General features: G+C 40.5%; 1 protein-coding gene across 2 annotated transcripts in view; it reads left to right on the forward strand.

The window, feature by feature from the left end:
* Positions 1-14766, forward strand: part of RAD50 (DNA repair-recombination protein (RAD50)) — a 96151-nt gene that overhangs the window by 14828 nt on the left and 66557 nt on the right. The window contains exons 2-5 of one of the 2 annotated variants that reach the window (XM_087700970.1): positions 11205-11459; positions 11634-11809; positions 14230-14344; positions 14448-14676. In XM_087700970.1, coding sequence (XP_087557096.1) covers positions 11205-11459; positions 11634-11809; positions 14230-14344; positions 14448-14676 — 775 coding nt within the window. The remainder of the gene's footprint in view (positions 1-11204; positions 11460-11633; positions 11810-14229; positions 14345-14447; positions 14677-14766) is intronic. The other variant, XM_087700971.1, reaches the window with a different exon arrangement.

The following is a 14766-nucleotide window of genomic DNA, read 5'->3' on the forward strand; positions in this document are numbered from 1 at the left end:
ATATCTACCACTTTGAACTCATTACCTCCTTCGTACTTGGCTTTTCATACGGCCTTAAATCTCACCATGAGGATTGCCGCACAGCCAATCACTTTTCTTCAGTTAGTCAGTTTGCTTCTAGAGGAGGAGCAAACAAGAAGAAATAGTGGTGTGGATGCCATAGCCTCTGAGTAGGCTTTATGGCTAGACAGAAAGGCAAAGGCAGTCAAGTAAAGAATGCTCCGCAAAGTTTTGGGCATAGTGACAGGAAATGGCCAGAACGCCCCCCCGGCACGTGGAATCGCCGTCCCCGGAATGTATCCGTCATGGACCGCGTTTCCAAATGATGGAACGTTCCCTCTCCCGTTTCAGATAGGCTGCGTCCCCTATCTGAAACGGGACAGGGAACGCCACGTGGCAAAACTTACCTGCGCCCGGTCGCGTCCTGCTCCCGCCTGCATCCTGCCCCCAGCCACCTTCATTCTCTTCCTTCTTCTTCTTTCTTCTCTTCCTTCTCTTCCCTCTCTTCCTTCTTCTTTCTCTTCTTTCTCCTCCCACCTCCAACCTCTTTCTTCTCTTCCTTCTTCTTCTTTCTCTTCTTTCTCTTTCTTCTCTTCCTTCTCTAGGTTTGGCGTTCCCGTTCCTACTTACTTCATGAATTTTGATTTTTTAAATGCCGTTCCCATTCCCACGTCCCCGTTCCCTAGCTTTGGCGTTCCCTTCCCCGTCCGCGTCCGCGTCCCCGTTCCCCGTTCCCGTTCCCCGTTTCATGTTTCTATGGTTTTGGGACTTTTGGCACATCACAGGCAAGTAAAAAACAAGGGGACATGCAAGCCAAAAAGGGCAAATGCCATTAATGCAAGAACCAATGCCACTACATCATTGAGTGCAGAAAGTGCATCGCCTAGGAGGAGGAGTCAGGATGTCTGTTTCTGATGCTCCTTCCATTGCTACTGAGTCTGCGTCCTTTGTTGCAGACAGGGACTATTGCTTTTACACATGCAGTTATGACACTTCTTGGGCTGATCGAGCATTTAGCTCTACTGAGGATGCAAGCACTTGGTTTTTTGACAGTGATGGTTTTAGACATATCACATATTGCAGAGATTTATTTGCTTCTGTTGGTGCAGCTCTAGTTGGCAAGTCTGTACAATGTGCCAAAAATGCATTATACCTTGTTAGAGTTATTGGGGAGATTGTGCTCACAGCCATTGATGGCTCCATTCTCCGCCTACAGGATGCTTTGTTTGTGTCAAGCATAAAGAAGAATTTGCTTTCTATTTCTTCTTTAGCACGTTGTGGATTGCAGATCACATTTGATAATGACAGATGCATGGTGAGAGACAAAGAACACATGACTTTGGTCTTGACAGGCACTTTATGTCATTGGTTATACGAGTTGGATGCTCTTTCAGTTGATCAGTCAGCGTACTTGGCATCCACTCTTACTCCTGCTATGATACAGGCGGAGTTATGCCATGCTAGGATAGGGCATGTGAACTTTGGTAGCTTGATGCTCTTACAGCGTACATAGATGCTAGATGAATTACCTCTACCGGAAAGACCTCTCGAGCACTTGTGCGAAGGATGTATTTTGGGAAAAATGCATCATTTTTTGTTTCCTTGTGATATTGCTTTTAAAGCAACAGCCAGATTGCAGTTAGTGCATTCAGATGTATGTGGGCATATGCAGACAAAGTCATTGGGAGGATGCTACTATTTTGTGACTTTTATTGATGACTTTACTCAAATTTTCTGGGTCTATTTTTTGGTCAAAAAGTCAGAAGTGTATGATGCATTCTTGGCTTTTATTGCACTTGTTGAAAACCAGTCTAGTTGTAAGATTAAGACTCTCCGTTCAGACCGAGGGGGGGAATACATATCCTCTATGCTGAATCATTTTTTAAAGCAAAAGGGCATTGTCCATCAGTACACTGCTACTTATACTCCACAACAGAATGGGGTTGCAGAGAGGAAGAATCGGTCACTCATGGAGATGGCCAGATGTATGCTGAAAGCAAAGAGCTTGCCACATAGTTTTTGAATGGAAGCCGTCGGGTGTGCTTGCCATGTTTTAAATAGATGCTCCACCAAAGCATTGAAGAAAATTACACCTTTTGAGGCTCGGAACAGTTGGAAACCTTTTGTTAGACACTTTCGTACCTTTGGGTGCCTTGCATATGCACACATTCCATAGGTACTCAGAAAAAAGTTGGATAACAAGGCTGTCAAATGCATTTTTGTGGGATATAGCAGTGAGAGCAAAGGCTATAGACTCTATGATCCTGTTTCTAAAAAGGTGTTTGTCAGTAGGGATGTACTATTTGATGAAAAATCAGAATTGTTCGTGACTGGTTTAGACACATATCAAGCTGCCCTTGATGTATTTGAAGGGCTGCTGCCCATTACATTTGGTGATTCAACTGGAGTTTCAGCAAGTGAACTCAATGTTCAGCTAGTTGCTCCTTTGGAAAATGCAGAAAATTAGCCATTGGCTGATTTGAATATTCAGCAAAGTGCTGAAACTGAAATTCAGCAAGAGCTTATGCACAGTTAGGAGGCAAGACAAATGCCTAGATGGTATTTACAGACTATGAAAGATAGTCATCTGGATGCACCCATGGCTGGTTGTACTAGAAGGCAAGCTCGTATGCATGCATAACAGAGTGTGTATTGGATGGCAGCAATGCAAGCTAAATTGGATTCTATCACTAAGAATCAAACATGGGATTTAATGTCTTTGCCATTTGGGAAGAAAGCCATTGGAACAAAATGGGTCTACAAACTGAAACGGAATGCAGATGGATCCATTGACAAATATAAGGCAAGGCTTGTAGCTAAAGGCTATGCACAGAAGAAAGGCATTGACTATGAGGAGACATTTGCTCCTACTTCCCGCATGACGATCATTAGGTCTATGGTTGCTTTGGCTGCTCATTATGCATGGACTGTGTATCGGTTGGATATTAAAACTGCATTTTTTACGCGGGGAACTTCATGAGGAAGTATATGTACAGCAGCCCGTTGGTTTTGCAGTTAAGGGATCGGAACATTTGGTTTGCAAGCGGAAAAAGCTTTATATGGTTTAAAACAAGCTCCTAAAGCTTGGTATGCAAAGATAGATGCTTTCTTGCTTAGCCAAGGGTTCATCAAGGATTCATAAACAGCTCATCTGAGTCTACCCTTTACGTATGTAAAGAGGGGGGATCCATGCTGATCATTTGTCAATATGTTGATGATCTCTTGTGTGACATTAATGTGACATTAAAAGTAATATTTAATGTTACATTAAGGTCATAAGTGTGAAATGTGACATTAATAGGGATATTTAATGTTACATTAAGGTAAATTTAGGGGAACATGCACGAGAATGACCGTCCGGGCTCTTGGGCGCCCGAACGGGGTCAAGGGGAGCCTAGAGAGTAAGGGAGTCCAGAAATAGTAGGACTCCAGCTAGTTGACGGCTGGCAAAGAGATAAGTTTGAAGGCCAGCACTTATCTAGGCGTGGCTGGGAGGTGAAGGAGACTCGTGCTTCCATGAGATTCAAGAAATCTGTTCCCGTAATCTAACGTTGGTATCAGAGCCTATGTTTCTGATCATTTAAAAAAACAAGAATCCGTCAGGTCGTCAGTTTTTGGTCATATCGCGTGAGCAGCCGGAATCAGGAACTGTGAAGACGTGAAGTGATTCATCACGGAAATAATTGCTGGGGTTTCTAGTCATCAAGACGTCGATAATAGTCGACGGATCGTCAGTCAGAAAACGGGCCGTGAAGAACCGTCTCGTCGCGTGGGAATCGACGGACCGTGAGGAAAACGGAGAAGACTTATTACATTAGTAATACAGCGCCACGTTACGTAAGTGACCTTTATCATTGGTCTAACGTTACGGGACCCGTGGCAGAAAACGTAACGGGCAGAATAAAAAAAAAAAACGTAAGGATCATGATCGTGAAGACCAGTGCGAAGACCAACTAGACCAAGCGTGGAGCTGTCAGCATTCGTGAAGACCAACCAGATCTGATGTGAAGCTGCCAGCATCCGCGAGAACTAGATCAGAGGGGAGCCGCCAGTATCAGATTGCTGAGTCAGATTGGACTGCGACTGCTGTGAGACAGGCAGAAAAACTTCATACATAACTGAAGCCACAGCTTGCCATAAAAAATCAGGGAAGTATTTTATCTTGTATGCAAATTTCTTATTTTTGCTTTCCAATTCCAGTGTATTAATGGCAGAAAAAGGGAAAGAAAGGGTAATGGAAAGTTCTAGCTCCGGGGATCAACCTATGGTAGATCCCCATGAACCAGACATACAAGAAGAACAATGGGAAGAATTTTTTGCCACGAGAGAGCAATTTGATGATCTTTCTGCTCGTGTGCAAACTCAAGGGGTTCAAATGGAGTTTTTAATTCAAACACTTACTGAAATAAAATCTCAGCTAACTTTATTGTTGGAAAAAGATAAAAATAAGATAGAAATCTCAGATGTCCCATCTTCATCGAAAGATTTAGATGCGACCATTCGAGATTCTAAAGAACCCCAAACCTATCATAAATTGAGGGATAATCTGGTTTTAAAAGATATGAAACCACCTCAATTTTACGGGGAGGAAAAAGATAGGAATAAAGATACAATCTTTAATTTCCTCCAAAAATGGGAAGATTTACATAAATTAAAAAATACACCACCACATCTCCAAGCATTGGAGGCCAGTTTAACTTTGGGACCCAAAGCATATAAGTGGTGGCGAACTTTAAAGGAGGCGAATAAAATACCTGAAACTTGGGCTCAATTTGAATCTTTCTTTTTAAAAGAATTTCTTCCTGAAAATGAAATGGAAAGAAATTGGGAAGATTGGGATTATGTTAGACAAAAAGGACGGCCCCTACTGACATATCTGGAGGAATATCGTGAGATAATCCTCAAACTAGAAGGAATTGATGAATTCCAAAAAACAAGAGGATTCATTAGGGGACTGGATAAAGCCTGTAAAAAGGAAGTAAAACGGAGTTTACCTAAGACGCTTGAAGAGGCAATTAAATTTGCATTAATTTATGAAGATAGTACGCGTCCAGGTACACTCACCAGTCTCACTGATATGGAGCCCAAGTCTAAGGAATTAGAAACCTCAAAATTTGTGGGCAAATTTAAAAGAAAAATGCAATTTTTCAAAGGTAAAAAACAACCCTTTGAAAAGAAACCATATATGAGGCCAAAGCTAAGTCCTGATGACTTTGATAAGGCCAAAAAACAAAAATTGTGTTTTAATTGCCTATCCCCTAACCATGCTGCTTGGAATTGCCCTCAAAAGAAAAAGGGGGAAGACAAAGAAAAGGACAAGGGCAAGGGAAAAGAAAAACAAATCCATGTAGTGCAGACCTTAGAATTAAAGGGCCATGAAAAATATAAATCTTTAAAGGTCTTGCACATGGATGTACAACATAAGTGTTGTATGTCAACTTCTTTGTGGCAGCCTACTTTTGGGCCACATGATTTACTTAGAGTACATGGATTGATAGCTGGAAAACGGGTTAGAGTCATGATTGATGACTCTGCCACACATAATTTTATAAATTATGCACTTGTCAAAAAATTAAAACTTCCCCAACAAAACAGTGAGCATCAATATGTTGTGCGTATGATGCAAGGTCAAGACAATAAAATATGGGATACAATGATATCCAATTTGGAAATCGAGATTCAAGGATATAAAGATAAGCTTGATTTCCAAATAATGAACATGGAAAGAGCTGACATTGCTCTAGGGAGGGAGTGGCTATGGGGATTGGAACCATCCTTAAAACGTAGTTATCACCATAATACACTGGAATTTGAAAGGGATGGTAAGACTTTTGTCATTCAAGGTGAACATGAAGTATCTGATAATCCTTTGCTGTGTTCTACTGAAGTTCAGAAGCTGATAAAGAAGGAAGTTTGTGAGGTATATATGCTATGGTCTCTTCCTGTACAGAATACTTTTACTTCCTGTAATATAAAGCAACAATTTTCTTATGTTTGCGAATTGAATGTAAATAATGAATTGAACAGTTTGTTAGATGATTTTAAAGATGTGTTTCCTTCTGATTTAGCTAGTGGCCTTCCACCAGATAGGGGTGAAATAAATCACCCAATTGATATAAATAAGGATACACACCCAATTTCAAAACCACCATATAGGTTAAGTGAAACACAGCATCAAGAAGTTGAGAGACAAATTAAGGATTACCTGGATAAAGGGTTTATTCAACCCAGTAATTCACCTTGGGCTTCACCAATTTTATTGGTAAAGAAAAAAGATGGTTCTATGCGACTTTGTGTTGACTATAGAGCACTTAATAAAATAACGGTGAAGAATAAATTTCCTATGCCCAGAATGGAAGATCTTTTTGATCAATTGCAAGGGGCAAAATTCTTCACAAAGATAGACTTAAGATCAGGTTATCACCAAATAAGAATTAAGGCACAAGATATTTCCAAAACGGCATTTCGTACTAGATACGGGCATTATGATTTCTTGGTGATGCCTTTTGGTCTCACTAATGCACCAGCTACCTTTATGAAGCTGATGAATAGTGTTTTACGACCCTATCTAGGACATTTTGTAGTAGTCTTTTTGGATGATATCTTGATCTTTAGTAAATCAAGAGAAGAACATTTGGAACACTTACAATTAGTATTCCAACTGTTAAGAACACATTCCCTTTATGCGAAGAAAACTAAATGTGAATTCTTTGCATAAGAGGTCAAATATTTAGGGCATATAATCTCGAAAGAGGGAATCAACATGGATCCAGAAAAAGTAAGGGCAATTATTGAATGGCCACCTCCACGGAACCTGGAAGAGCTGCAGATCTTCCTAGGTTTATCTGGATTTTATCGTAGATTCATTCGAGATTATGCCAAAATAGCTGTTCCAATGACAGACCAACTTAAAGGGAAAGGGAAAAGTTTTAATTGGGGAATAGACCAAAATGAAAGTTTTCAAAAACTTAAGGTAGCTATTGCTACAGCTCCAATATTATTAATAGTGGATCCCAATAAACCATTTGTGGTTGAAGCTGATGCCAGTGACAAGGCAATAGGCGCGGTCTTATTACAAGAAGGTCGACCAATTGCTTTTGAAAGCAAGAAATTAGATCGTGCAAAACAGAATTATTCTGTTTATGAGAGGGAGCTGTATGCAATAGTACATGCAATGAAGAAATGGAGGCACTATTTGTATGGTGCCAAACTTTTGATCTTATCGGATCATGAAAGCATTAAGTGACTTAATGATCAACCAGATTTACATGGGCGTAAAGCCAGATGGGCCGAACTCCTCCAAGAGTTCGACTATGAAATAAGATATAGGAAAGGAAAGTATAATATAGTAGCTGATGCACTCAGCAGAATGCCCATCATTAATGAATTGAGTTTTACTCAGTTCACTTCCAATTTGCTTGAATCTTTAAAAGGGAAATGTCAAGTTGATCCGGCATATTCCAACATATGGGAAGCAATAAAAAATGGGGATTCAAATGAAAGTGCTTCTACTGAGGAAGGAATATCTGAGGATGTTCAACTAGGAAATGGAGCATCAGGGGTTGCTCAAACTGGATTCAAGTGGAAGAATTTTACCATTGATAATGGTTATTTACTCTACAAGGGTAGGGTATGTGTCTCGAAAGATATAGAAATAAGGCGCCAGATACTCTTTGAGTGTCATGATACCCCTAGTGCGGGACATCCAGGAGTTAATAAGACTTATAGTCTTATTAAAAGGCAGTTCTATTGGCCTGGAATGAATACGGACGTCCTTGACTATATGGTCAAATGTAATAAATGCCAGGTTAATAAAGCTGAAAAATTAAAAATGGGAGGACTTTTCCATCCATTAGAAATTCCTTCGGGAAAATGGGAGAGTATCTCCATGGATTTTATTGTTGCTCTACCTAGAACACAGAGGGGGCACGACTCTGTGTGGGTAATTGTGGATAGGTTAACCAAAATGGCTAGGTTTATTCCAACTTCAACTGATGTTAAAACACCAGAATTGGCTAGATTGTTCGTAGAGAACATATACCGATTGTATGGCCTTCCGGCAAATATAGTTTCTGATCGGGATAGAAAATTTGATAGCCATTTTTGGCGTGCGGTATTTAGGAAATTGGATACTAAACTTAGCATGAGTACGGCGGATCACCCGCAAACAGATGGGCAAACTGAAAGGGTTAACCAAATTCTTGAAGATATGCTTAGGGCATATGTAAGTAAAAGGCAAACTAATTGGGAAGAGTATTTACCGATAGCAGAGTTTGCATATAACAGTGCCAAACACTCTTCCACTAGATATAGTCCATTTATGTTGATGTATGGGTTTCAGCCCTAAGGTTCAGGCAGCTAAAGACTTTTTGGAGGATATGAATAGTATGTTAAAATTTGCTCAAGAAAATATTAAAAAAGCTCAAAATCGAGCTAGAGCATATGCAGATCCTCACCGTAGAGACATCTCCTTTGAAGAAGGAGAATTGGTCTATCTTAAGGTGCCTGAACAAACTAAAACTATGAAAAAGGGACATTGTCCAAAGCTTTCACCAAGGTATTGTGGTCCTTTCATAATACTTAAAAGGGTGGGAGAATTGGCTTACAAGCTCCAACTACCTATTGGTAGTAAAATACATCCAGTTTTTCATGTAAGCAAATTAAGGAAGAAGCTGGGTGATTTGGATAATTTAGTTTTAAATGATGATATTGAGGAGTTATTCTATGACCAATCTAATCCACATGAACCAGAAAAAATATTAAATGTTCGTAATAGACGAACGAGGAATACTATTTATCAAGAATATTTGGTTAAGTGGAAAGATTGTTCAGAAGAAAGCTCAACATGGGAGCGAGTAAGTACTTTAAAGAAAAGGTTTCCCGATTTACAGTTAGACCTTCCAAATATCGTTTTCGAGGACGAAACCGATTCTTAAGGGGAAGGAAATGTGACATTAATGTGACATTAAAAGTAATATTTAATGTTACATTAAGGTCATAAGTGTGAAATGTGACATTAATAGGGATATTTAATGTTACATTAAGGTAAATTTAGGGGAACATGCACGAGAATGACCGTCCGGGCTCTTGGGCGCCCGAACGGGGTCAAGGGGAGCCTAGAGAGTAAGGGAGTCCAGAAATAGTAGGACTCCAGCTAGTTGACGGCTGGCAAAGAGATAAGTTTGAAGGCCAGCACTTATCTAGGCGTGGCTGGGAGGTGAAGGAGACTCGTGCTTCCATGAGATTCAAGAAATCTGTTCCCGTAATCTAACATCTTGCTTACAGGGACACATGCTGATCAGATTTCAGCATTTAAACAAAATTTGCAGCGAACTTTTAATATGTTAGACTTGGGGTCTTTGCATTATTACTTGGACATTCAGTTTATACATGATGCTAGAGGTATTGGTTTATCACAGTCAAGATACATCGGTAAACTTCTTGAGAAGTTTGGCTTACAGGATTACACCAATGGAACTTGGACTAAAGTTGTCATTGCATGATGAGAGTGATTTTTTTGATGTACAGACATATGCTCCAGCAGTTGGATGTCTTATTTACCTATGTAACACTAGGTTGGACATACAGTTTGCAGTTTCAACCCTAAGCATATATATGCATCAGCCACACATGTCACATTGGCAAGCTGTTAAGTGTGTCTTCCGTTACTTGCAGGGTACTAGATCTCTTTGATTGCTTTATGCCAAGGGGGGACCACTGCAGATTACATGCTTATAGTGATTCTGATTGGGCTGGTGATAATGATTCACGTCACTCCACTAGTGGCAATTGTTTCTTTCTTGGTTCATCTTGCATATCTTGGCTTAGCAAGAAACAGTCCACTGTTGCCACATCATCATGTGAAGCTGAATACAAGGCAGCGTTCACTACCACAGTTGAATGCGTATGGATTAGACGCTTGCTAGCTGATCTGGATGTATCTATTACGGAGCCTACTCCTTTGTTCATTGACAGTTAGAGTGCCATTGCAGTGGCACGGAACCCAATGTTTCATCATGTATGAAACACATTGAGATACATTATCACTTTGTCAGAGAGAGGCTACATGTAGGTGATATCAGCCTTGTCTATTGTCCTACCACCAGTAATGTGGCAAACATCTTCACCAAAGCTCTTCCTCATGACAAATTTGAAGCATTTCGCAATGTTTTAAAAGTTGATTTCCTTTGGTGGCGGATGATCCTTGGACTCTTGATCACTCTTCACTCCAGGGGGGTTTGTTGGGTATTTCACTTACGCCTACGCTCACATAGGAGTGTCTGTGATCAGCAAGACACTGGGGCACTTTTTACTCTCGGTAGGAGAGGTTTTTTTCCCCAGACTTATGGTATTATTTCGTATGTGCTAATGACACACACTTATGGGCACTTATTGTGTTCGGGTGTGAACACCCCCTACAACCCTAAGGTTTAAGGGTTGTACCTTGTACTTTCAGCTTACACTCTTTCAGTCTATTGCAGTGGGTGTCGTGCTTCACTCTCATACTGTCTACTGATTTTTGTGCTGAGCTTCGATCCTGCCTTCTTCTCACATTTTTCTTGGCATTTATGGTGTTTTTTCCAGCCTTTCATGAAACTAAACTGAAATATTTCTTAATGTTTGCAGGTACATATTAGGTTATGGTACAAGCACCTGCAATTTGTTGCTATGGGCTTAGATATCTGTATTTCTGTGATCTTGGTTTTGGCATGTCACTTTCTTGCCAATATAGAGACTTGGCACTTCCTTCCTCTAGTAATTTAGCTGTGTTAGGATGGATTGAAATTTCCAATTCTGAGTGAAAAAACACCGAGATTTAGATGTCAATCTCAATCTTCTTCCTCCAAAAGCTTTCATTGGCATGGCAGATTTTTTGAATAGCTTCATGGTTGTGAAAGAGCACTTCTGGCAGGACTCTTCCAATACAAAAATATCACATTTAAAAGTTTGGAACAAAAACTCTCACTTCATTACTCTGTTTGACAATATCCACTATGGTGATCTGGATGCATAGGACCTGTTGAAGGAACCACGTTCCTCCTGTAGGTTTGTCCATCCTGATTAGAAGAAGGCAAAGGTTTTTAATATACCTGATGAATCTTCTACTATGCATTTGCATTGGGTGATTCCAATATCTGATAAGCATGTGATGTATCTTGTCTTAGCACAGAATGCTTTCTAAAGTACACATTTCTTTGTTTCAGACAATTATTGAAGCATTGAAGCATGCATGCACGGGAGAATTACCACCAAATGCTCGGTCAGGCCAAAGCTTTGTACATGATCCAAAGGTTGCCGGAGAGACAGAGGTTAAAGGGCAGATTAAGCTCAGATTTAAAACTGCTGCTGGAAAGGATGTGGTTTGCATTCGTTCATTTCAGTTAACTCAAAAGGGGATCAAGCTAGAGTACAAAGCAATTGAGAGTGTGCTGCAGACAATCAATCCACACACAGGAGAAGTAAGATATTTCACGCTAAAATACTTCTTCATGGGATGAAGAGATTGTTATTATAGCAGCTTGTTTTTGTTGCATGCTCAAATGTTGGAAAAGGGGAGAAGCTTCTAGATGGTTTAGAGAAAATGCAATTTGAACACATTCAGAGCTTTTAACGAATGGCAGTTGCTGTTGCAGAAAGTTTGCTTGAGTTATAGATGTGCTGATATGGACAGGGAGGTTCCAGCTCTGATGGGAGTGTCAAAGGCTATTCTGGAAAATGTGATCTTTGTTCATCAGGATGAAGCAAACTGGCCCTTAGCAGAGGGTTCAATTCTGAAGAAAAAGTTTGACGACATATTTTCTGCCACCAAGTGCGTCCCATGTAGTCATCTCTGTTTCTGAGCTTTCATCCATATGTATCACACTGGATTGAATCAAGTAAAAAACAATCTAAATATCAAGTAGCTGTTCTCATATATGGCTTAGTTTGAGACTAACATGTTCCAGATTATGTTCCGGACTTCTGAGCTTTGCTGTATCACACTCTGCACTGAACGAAGATAAAAATAATCTAAAAATCAACTAGCTATTTTCAGATACGGCTTAGTTCAAGACTAACATGTTGCAGACTATGTTCTTGATGCTCAAATGGCATAGAGGACTGTAACATATCAGTCTTGAAGAGCCATGATGGAAGGAGAGGGGAATGATGGCAATGACTCAAAAGGTGAGACCTTGGTGATTCAGGCTGAGGAGATGTGGGTTGTGGAAGCCACTGTACCCGAAAGTGGGTAGGGGAAACCTCCACGCGGTGGGGTGGTTTCCAGGAGGGCTTATCGCCTCGTAAGGTCTTAGAGTCTTCGTGTGCTCGAAAGGACTTAGTGCGTGTTGGTTGCGGCTTATTGCCTTGAGCATAACACTCCGATAGTTGATGCAGAACGATCTTTGTGGCCCGGAAAGGAGAGGTGGCACTAGGAGTGCGTGGTGGAAGACGCATATACTTCGGAGGGGTGGGGGGGAGCAAAGGTCAATATTGACAGTCATCGGTGGAATGACCGTTCTTGCGGTAGTAGGAACACCCAGTAGATTGGTCATTTGTTGGGGAAGAAGCCATGGGTACCAGTGTGCCATCATTAGTTAGTCCAAGGTTGCTCTGATTAACCTAGTGTTGATGGTGAGTTGGGTGTCTTTAGGTCGTTGTTTTGATACCATGTGAAGAAACACTAGGGTTTACAGAGAAAACAGAGTGTGTACAGCAACTCATGACTAACAAATGAACTCAAACAGTGGGGTCAAGAGAGAAGTACCAACTCCTCAAAGAACAAACTGATAGTATAATGAATCAAGCACAACCAGTGAATTCAATGGAGCAGAAGGCTGTCCAACAGCCATTGTTTTGGGATCGGGCTGAAGGATGCTAAGGAGTGTGTTGTCCTGCGAATGGATCCCAAACTCAGCAGACCACCATCTCTCAATGCTGAGGAAGAAGGGTGATGTCTCCAAGGATGAGGGAATGCAGCAATGACTACAGAATGCAGCAAATCTTTAGGGATATGTGACTGAAAACCGCAACTGCAGCAACTTGAAAGCAGCCCATGAGCAGGAGGAGAGGCTCGGCTGCCAAATGCAGTGTCAAGGGGCTGTAGAAGAGGGCAGCTGTTGGTAATAATTACCTGTTATACAGCAACAACAACGATGTAACAGCAAAATGGAGATGACCTGCTGATAGAGAAAATGACTTGCTTTTAGTGAAAACAACCTGCTTTAGATGATGATGACAGCCTGGCTGAAGTGTTGGCAGGTAGTAGCCGGTAGTAACATGCTGTCACGATGGGCTGAAGGTGAAGCAACCAGCAGCCAGGCATGGACTGGAGATGGGCTGGAGTGTGACAATTGAAAGTTGAAAGCAAAGGAGGTGGATTTAAAGGATACGCATTATAGAGCCTTTTTAACGTCACAAATGTTGTATTGTGTTTTATTAATTAGTTGATCAAGATAATGTCTTGGGGCTGTTCAAGAACCAATTAAAATAAGCCAATAAAAATGTATTGCTAATGCTAATTATGTTGCTTAACAGAGTGTCCTGACATGTAACTTGAACTTCTCTTTCTCTACTGTCGTGCCTTGTTGTAGGCCCTTTATGGTTTTCTTTTTCCAAGGTATTATAAGAAATCGTAACGTGCAATGCATATGTGCACAAAGAAACCATGTCTTTTTTTGCATGTTAAAACAAGATCTTTAAAGGATGTCAACCAGGTACAATGATTTAGCCAGATCACTTTTGCAGAAACTAGATGCTTTAGTAGTCTCACAAAGGGCACAAGGTTGGCATCGTCCTGCAGCTGTTTATATATGTTGGTGTGGAAGCTTAAGGCCTCAAAATGTGAAGAAGGCATAACTATGGGTTTGCTACATTTAATTGATAACCATTTCTTTGCTACATCTAATGAGCAGGTATATTGTATCTCAATGAACTTTTAAATGTCAGTAAGTGGAGCATGATGTCTCATCCAAGAGCTTTTGGCAGGGGGTTAGGTGTTAACAAGACCTTATGCCTAAGGTTAAATCAATGATTTACAGGGCCTGCTCACATCTTAGCAGCGTTTTGTACTTTCCTGGGCATTTGCCGCCTTTCAGATGTGTGGATCCATATTAGGCACTTGGAGTTTGCATTTGTTTTCTATGTGTTTTAATGTGACAGTTTATACAAGACACCATTTGCTTTCTTTGTGTTAAACCTGTGCCTGTTTTTTGACATGACCATACTTCCTTTTGACCTTTTTGTTAACAGGTATACAAAAGCTTTGGAAGTGATTAAAAAACTCCATAAGGAACAGGCTCAGGAAATCAAGATGCAGAAACTCAAGTTGGAGAATCTACAAACTTTAAGAGATGCTGCTTACAAGGTACTTCTGTGGTATCTAAGGTCAGCTTGGTAGTGTCCACGTAATGAAGAAATAATGGTCTCTCCTTCTTACACTTGGGTTGTGTGTTCTTTTTTTTTTCCAGCTCCAAGAGAGCATAGATTCTGATAATGAAAGTTATAAAAAAGTAAAGTTCCAAATTCAAAAGCTGGAAAAGGATGTATCAGAAATTCAATATAGAATCAATGCACATGAGAAAACCATTGTTGAGTTAAGGAGATTGCATGAAGAAGTTCGGCTTTTGGATACCCGGAGAAGCACGCTGTTCACACTTCAAGAGCAGCAATATTCTAAGCTTACTGAGGAAAATGAAGGTTTCCTTCATTTTAATTTAGAATTTGGAAGCATGTTTCATTTGTGTAAAGATCGCCTGTCTGATTTGGCTTTGGCTTTTGTGCATCTGA

Source organism: Lygodium microphyllum, chromosome 19 (assembly GCF_053477565.2).
Source record: "Lygodium microphyllum isolate KBCC chromosome 19, Lygodium_microphyllum_v1.1.10, whole genome shotgun sequence".
Lineage (NCBI taxonomy): Eukaryota > Viridiplantae > Streptophyta > Polypodiopsida > Schizaeales > Lygodiaceae > Lygodium > Lygodium microphyllum.